Source organism: Carassius auratus, unplaced genomic scaffold (genome assembly GCF_003368295.1).
Source record: "Carassius auratus strain Wakin unplaced genomic scaffold, ASM336829v1 scaf_tig00214501, whole genome shotgun sequence".
Classification (NCBI taxonomy): domain Eukaryota; kingdom Metazoa; phylum Chordata; class Actinopteri; order Cypriniformes; family Cyprinidae; genus Carassius; species Carassius auratus.
In genome coordinates this window covers 784-7,968 of record NW_020527681.1, presented here as the reverse complement: position 1 = coordinate 7,968, position 7,185 = coordinate 784, and the positions used below count along the sequence as shown (strand labels likewise).

Here is a 7,185-nt window from a genome sequence, read left to right as displayed (position 1 = left end):
TTTATCCAGACGCTACTGAACTACATAGCGATGATCTGATCCAGTGGAGATCTGCAAATGGATATTGTCTGTTTATAGCTAAAAACAATGAAAAGCAAATGATTACATGTGACAGTGGGAGATTCGGAGGCAGATTTCAGCTGGATAGTCTGACCGGATCTCTCACTATCAGGAACATCAGCACAGAAGACAATGGACATTATGAATTCACAATCATCAGAAAAGGAAACATAGAAACATTCAAGCATTTCAATGTTAAAGTCTATGGTATGCAGTTTTCTGCTTCCAACACTTTCATATTGGTTATAAATCAATTTGTCTTAAATCAAGTTCAGGAATGAACATTCTGTTAACCTCATGTTGTTTTCACACCTCTATGATTTTATTTCTTTTTATTAGATTTGAGTGTCACTGATGTTGTGAGATTCATAGGAAATTTTTTAAAGCTTATAATTCTATATGTCAGGCAACATTATTATAAAACATTATAAAGGCTATCTGTACTGTTGTAGTAAATTATTCATTTATTTCCAGGTTCTTTGCCTGTTCCTGTCATCAGCAGTAATTCTTCAGAATGTTCGTCATCCTCATCCTCAGAGAAGAATTGTTCATTGGTGTGTTCAGTGTTGAATGTGAGTCATGTGACTCTCTCCTGGTACAAAGGAAACAGTTTATTGTCCAGCATCAGTGTGTCTGATCTCAGCATCAGTCTCTCTCTACCTCTGGAGGTGGAATATCAGGATAAAAACAGCTACAGCTGTGTGCTCAACAATCCCATCAGCAACCAGATTCAACATCTGGACATCACTCAACTCTGTCACACATGTGCAGGTATCACGTTATCTCTTTTACTTAAATGACTCAAAATTGTGTCCTATAGTGTTTAGTCCATGTCTATGGACTTTAAGGTCATCTATATGTGTTCTCTCATCTGTAATATTATCTATCTTACATACTGACAGATCATTATTAACAAATATTATCATATACAAATGTTTGTCTAGCCAATCAAGATGGGATGTTTGTCTTAAATTAAAGCCTGTTGGTGGCTTAAAGAGCCAGTAAGATGAAAATTCTAAGCCTCCTATCACTGTTTATAAGTCCTGTACATTAGGTTTAAATCCATCCAAGGTTAAAAAACATTGTCATTTTGTCAAAATATCATTTTAAATTACCTCAATTCTCAGAGATCCCCAAACGGTTCGCGCGAAGCTGTTCAAAAGATTCAGTTTCCTTAAACCCCACCTTTCGGTAGCATACTGTGTTCTGATTGGTCAACTGACATAGTCAGGTTTGATTGGTTGTTCCGCACACACCTCCACGGTAAACAATGCGTTAGCATCTTTTTGGGGTGAATTATGTCTTATTCCTCTCATCGCGAAGCAAACAGTAAAATAAAAAACTTGAACAGTCTCGCTGCTTTTTCTTCTGTGTGGGTGTATTCAAGCCGCGCGCTTCAGTTTGAATCTGAATAGCGCGTTCAGCGCAGGGGCGTGGTCACATTAGATATAATGAAGGGAGACTTGAAAAATGGACATCGCGTTGTTTTCATATGGATTACTTTATCACAGAATATCTGTTAGCAGCACTTGTTTAGTTTTAAAGAAGACATGACAAGCTTTCTATAGATATCTCTCTCATTTCTCTTCGTTGAGTATTCACGGAGTTACACTTCATTTTAATGACGTGTTTGTAAATGAAGATCAGCGCAGAGAAAGGCTGCAGACAGCATACATACTGATAAGACGCGCGGGAGAAAACAAGATTATTGGAGATTATTATGCAAAGTGCTCCTAGTGACATACATAGTGTAACAGCCCGGTTGAAGAATAAAGGATTTAACTCATTCACTGATGTTGTACGGTCTTTCCTTTTGTGTTTATTGTCCTTATAGACTTCACAACACCGTAAGAGCTAAAACAGATGAATAAACAATATTGGAAATTATGAGATCTTGTACATAAAAATGAAACAAAACAATCAATCTTACAGCAATAAATTACGCAATTAACATTAATATTCATCATAAACAACATAAAATTATGTCAACAGAGACACATGCAATATATGTGTGTTATGTTATATAAGAGCATAAATGAACTTAACTACCTTGTTCTCCTTTCCAACCAGGTGTCAAGCAACAAACTCAAAGCAAACAAAATACTGAAAATAAAACAACAATCTGATGCATAAATTCACTTAAAAGTGTCCTTAATTCCTAACGCCGTGTGCAGTCTCCGTCTTTGCGCGCTCTCTTTCTCCGTATTCCGCGCTCTCTGTGCATGAGCAGGCCCTGAGCACTTCCGTCAAGCCGCCTTTCAAAATAAAAGTCTCTATCGGTTAAATAACTTATTGAGTGTAAAATAACACTACAAAATATAACAAACAGTTGACTAATATTAAGAAAGGATATAATTAAATAATATAAGAATAATATATAAATCCTGGAAACTAATTAAATAACTGATGGTTATTTACACTCCCACCAATCATGTGTGACTATAAATTTTAAACTTTAGTCACGAATGATTTCTAAAGTAAAATACCAATGTTTTAAGGCTAGATGTAAAGCAAACTGAAACTTGTTCTACTATAAACCGCTTAAATCAAAGGATATGTCAGGATGTTCAGTGTGCCTCCAGCAGCAGGACCAGCTTCTGCACTGGACGTTCAACTAATGATGGTTTGTTCAGACGTTTACCATCCTTTCCCAGATTTCTGTCTCCAAAACGTATCTTTACTCTTCTCACCAAACCATCTTTGTCAACGACAGTCTCAATAACTTCTGCCAAGCGCCACTCATTCCTGGGCAGATTGTCTGCTTTCTCCAAGACTATATCTCCAGCTTGCATGTTCCTTCTTGGTGAAAGCCAGCATTGTCTTGTTGCAATGTTAGACACATACTCCTTGCGCCAACGTCCCCAAAACTGTTCCGCTAAGTATTGGACATGGCGCCATCTCTTACGACCATATAGGTCTTCTCTGACAAACTTCCCAGGGGGTGGTAAGGCTTGAGTAGTTTTCAGGGTGAGGAGGTGATTAGGGGTTAGAGGCTCAGGACTGCAGGGATCACTTAAGTTATCTACAGTGAGTGGACGGCTATTTACAATGGCCATGGCTTCATAGAAAAATGTTCGCAGAGAAGAATCATCTAACCTTCCAGATGACTGGGACAGAGTGGAACGAAGAACACTTCTCACAGTTCTAATCTGTCTCTCCCAAACTCCGCCAGTGTGACTTGCATGGGGTGCGTTAAAGACAAAGTCACACTGTTTTTCTGCTAAGAATGCTACCAGACGGTTGGTGTCAATCTCTTCCATGGCCTTGGTGAGCTCATTCTTGGCTCCAATGAAATTAGTGCCTTGGTCACACCTTATTTGATTTACTGCTCCTCTTATAGCGATGAAACAACGTAGACCATTGATAAAGGCGTCCGTGGACATGTCATCCAGCATCTCAATATGGATGGCTCTGCAACAGAAACAAGTAAAAATAAGTCCATACCTCTTGTACGATTTACGGCCTTGTCTAGTGAAGAACGGACCAAAAACATCCATTCCGCTGTATGTGAATGGAGGGGATGGATCTATGCGCTCTGAGGGCAGGTTAGCCATTTTTTGCTCTTCAGTAGGTCTGCGAAGCTTGCGACATCTCACACACTGTCGTATAAAGGATGCTACAGTCCTGTTTACTCCTGTTATCCAAAATCCTCTTGATCTGATCTCATTGATAGTCAAGCCCTTCCCTTGATGTGCCGTTTTTTTCATGACAATCAGCGATCAGAAGTTTTGTAAGGTGATGTTCCTTTGGAATTAACACTGGATGTTTAACAGAGTTAGGGGCAGAAGCATCACAAAGCCTTCCTCCCACCTTGAGCAATCCGTTGTGATCAACAAAGGCATTTAGATTGTATAGCCTGCTGCTGCGTGGGAGCTGTTTGCCCTTACGGAGTAAGGCTATTTCTTCTGCATATATCTGACTCTGTAAGTCCTTAATTATGGTGCACTTAGCATCCTCACGTTCTGCCACTGTACTGTGGTCACTGGACTTGTCCTTCCTGACACGACGAAGTAGGCGTGCAACTGCTTGGATGACTTTGGACCATGAAGACATATTTGTGAAACGGTTGGACAAGCAGGAATACTGTAATGTTTGTGTGTTAAGTGATTGAGCCTTTTTGACCTCTGGGTCACCGATTGGAAGTTGTGGGTTAACATCCACAGGGGAAGGTATTTGCTGTTCCCACAAAATGTCCGGTCCTCTGAACCAGCTGGAAGTGACCAGATCATTAACACTCAGACCTCGTGATGCATAATCGGCTGGATTTTCATCCGATGGAATGTATCGCCACTGCTGAGGAGTTGTGGTGCGATGAATTCTCTGAACTCGATTCGCGACAAACGTGTGGAAGCGGCGAGCTTCATTGTTTATATAACCTAACACTACTTGAGAGTCAGTCCAGAAATATGCTTCTGCATCTCCAAGGTTCATTTCTTCCTTCAACATATCATTCACTGCAACTGACACAACTGCAGCAGTCAACTCTAATCGAGGGATTGTGGTGACCTTAAGCGGGGCTACTCTAGATTTAGCCATGAGCAAAGAACAATGGATGTCACCTTGCTCATTCTTGACCCTAAGGTATGAGCACTGGCCATATCCTCTCATGCTGGCATCTGAGAAGTGATGAATCTCTCTCATCATGATTGTCCCAAACGCAGCAGGCACAATACAACGAGGCACCTGAATCTTCTCCAAGTTAAGAAGATCGGTCTTCCAGTGCTCCCAACCCAACTGCAAATCATCAGGTAAGGGATCGTCCCAGCCCATGCCATTTCGGCACATTTCTTGAAGAACAGCCTTTCCTTTGAGCAAGAATGGTGCGAGAAACCCTAAGGGGTCAAATAACGAGGCCACAGTAGACAGTATACCTCTACGGGTTGCTGACTGGTCTTTAATAATGACACGAAATTTGAAATGATCATGTTCAAGATGCCAGTAAATGCCCAGGGCTCTTTCCAAGGACTGGTCAGTGAGGGAGAGATTGACAGATGTAACATCTACAGCACACTCAGAGGGCGGTATTGTCTCCAAAACTGCCTTGTCATTGGATGCAATTTATGCAACCTTAAGCCTCCTAATGCACAAAGTTGGCGAGCTTCTTGAGCCAACTTTATGGCCTTCTCTGCACTTTCCACACTGGAGACTCCATCATCCATGTAGAAATCCTGCATAATAAATTGTGAACCTAGGGGATACAGATGTTCACCTTCTCTTGCAAGATGCTTTAGTCCATAGTTAGCACATCCGGGGGACGATGAGGCACCAAACAGATGTACTCTCATGCGGAACGTTTGAGGCTGTGAGTTGAAATCTCCATTTCTCCACCATAGAAAACGCAAGTAATCACGATCAGCTTTGTCAACATGGAACTGGTGAAACATCCTCTCAATATCACACATCAGGGCCACAGGGTACTGTCTGAACCGCAAAAGAATGCCAGTCAGGCTGTTCATAAGGTCAGGGCCTACAAGAAGATGATCGTTTAAGCATGTTCCCTTGAATCTTGCGGAGCAGTCAAAAACCACGCGCAATTTCCCTGGCTTCTTCGAGTGATACACTCCGTGATGAGGTATGTACCATTTTTCCTCCTTCCTTCCCTTCATCAATGACTCTTTCTGCATCACCATTCTCTATTACATCTTCCATGAACTTAACATAATGCTCTCTGTACTCCTGGTTCTTCATTAATCTCCGCTTTAGATGCTGAAGTCTCGTGACCGCAAGAGGCTCATTATTTGGAAGACAGGGTCTTCTCTTGAATGGAAGAGGCATTTCCAAGTGGCTGTCTTTGTTCATCCTGATACTTTCTCCAAGTTTGTTCAATGAACATAATGTCATCTTGAGACACTACTTCTTGTCCTTTCTTCAGTATCTTTGAAATCTGACTCCAACACTTTAATCACGTCAGTTGGCGTTACAGCAGGATCTCCTTGATAGATACTCTGTGACACATAGTAAGACTGCTTTGTGACTCATGATGTGTCAAGAGGAAGGACCCACAATGCTCCATCCAAGATCCGTACGAACAGCATATGGCTCATTTTCTGCTCCAAGAATGACTTCTCTGGGGGCCAAAGCTCTGGAACAATTATATCCTATTAATAGAACCAACCTCACAGTCTTGAAGTGGGGGAATTTTGTCTATCAGAGGAGCAAGATGTTTTCCAACACCTGGCTGTCTCTCTGGTAGGGATGTGGGCACGATCCGCAGGAATACATTCTTTAGTATATGCAGCGGGAAGGTCTAGTACTAATGGTGAATTAAAGCCTCTAACTCTAAGACCAGAAACTCTTTCACTTAATATCAATGAATCCTTCCCAACCATAGTGGTGAGCTTAAGTGTCACTGGGCATGAGTCGACCTTTAGACTTTGACTTACTGCATATTCAATGAAGACAGTGTCACTTTGTGTGTCTAACAGAGCGTAGACAAGTTTCTCAGAGACTGGGTTGTTTTGTGAGGACAACCACACTGGCACAATCATTGAGGTGTTAGCAGATGTGCATCCAGATTCTACACTTAAAGACGTTGTGACTTTCTCGTGTGCATTCTCTGGGCCTTGAAGAGAGGAAGACTTTAACTTTCTAATGAAGCCGTCATCATGTAAGCAGGTTGGATGTCTTCTCTTACAGGTGTTACAGCTATGTCTGGAATGACAGTCTCTGGCATTGTGACCAAGTCTCAAACATCCATAGCACAGCTTTGTGTCCTTTATGAATTGTCTTCGCTCTTCAAGAGATCTTGCAGTAAATTTAGAGCAATCATGAATTTGATGTTCACTACCTTGACAGAACAAACATGGTTTAGTGATTTTACTAGTGAGCTTTGGATTCTCATGCTGCGTGACTAACTTCGTATGGAAGACACTGGCCTTGTTCTTACTAACCTTGAGATTATGTTTCTCCTTATTAGCTTCAGAAACATGAAGGGCATGAAAGGAAGTGACTGGGTTGCAGGCCACCTCAGCCTCAATGGACATGAAATGTGCAAAATCTTGGAAAGATGGGAAATCTTGTGTCTCACTCAGTGTTTGTGTGGCTTGGCGGTTCCAGCGGGCAGCCGCCCAATCAGGAATTTTGCTCACAAGTTTCCTATTCTCCTCACAGTCATTCAGTATTTCC

At 41.5% G+C, this 7,185-nt stretch overlaps 1 protein-coding gene across 1 annotated transcript; it reads right to left on the bottom strand.

Moving 5' to 3' along the window:
- Window positions 1-2,623: 2,623 nt before the first annotated feature.
- On the bottom strand, window positions 2,624-5,642 carry LOC113092176 (uncharacterized). Its single transcript, XM_026257790.1, has 2 exons — window positions 3,545-5,642; window positions 2,624-3,471 (listed from the first exon to the last, which is right to left on the bottom strand). Exon 2 carries the CDS (start codon window positions 3,453-3,455, stop codon window positions 2,628-2,630), a length of 828 nt encoding a protein of 275 aa, XP_026113575.1. The 5' UTR covers window positions 3,456-3,471; window positions 3,545-5,642; the 3' UTR covers window positions 2,624-2,627.
- Between the last annotated feature and the right edge of the window lie 1,543 nt (window positions 5,643-7,185).

Bases quoted from the DNA above. Each gene is read 5' to 3' on its own strand.
- LOC113092176 (XM_026257790.1), bottom strand. From the start codon at position 3,455: ATGCTGGATGACATGTCCACGGACGCCTTTATCAATGGTCTACGTTGT.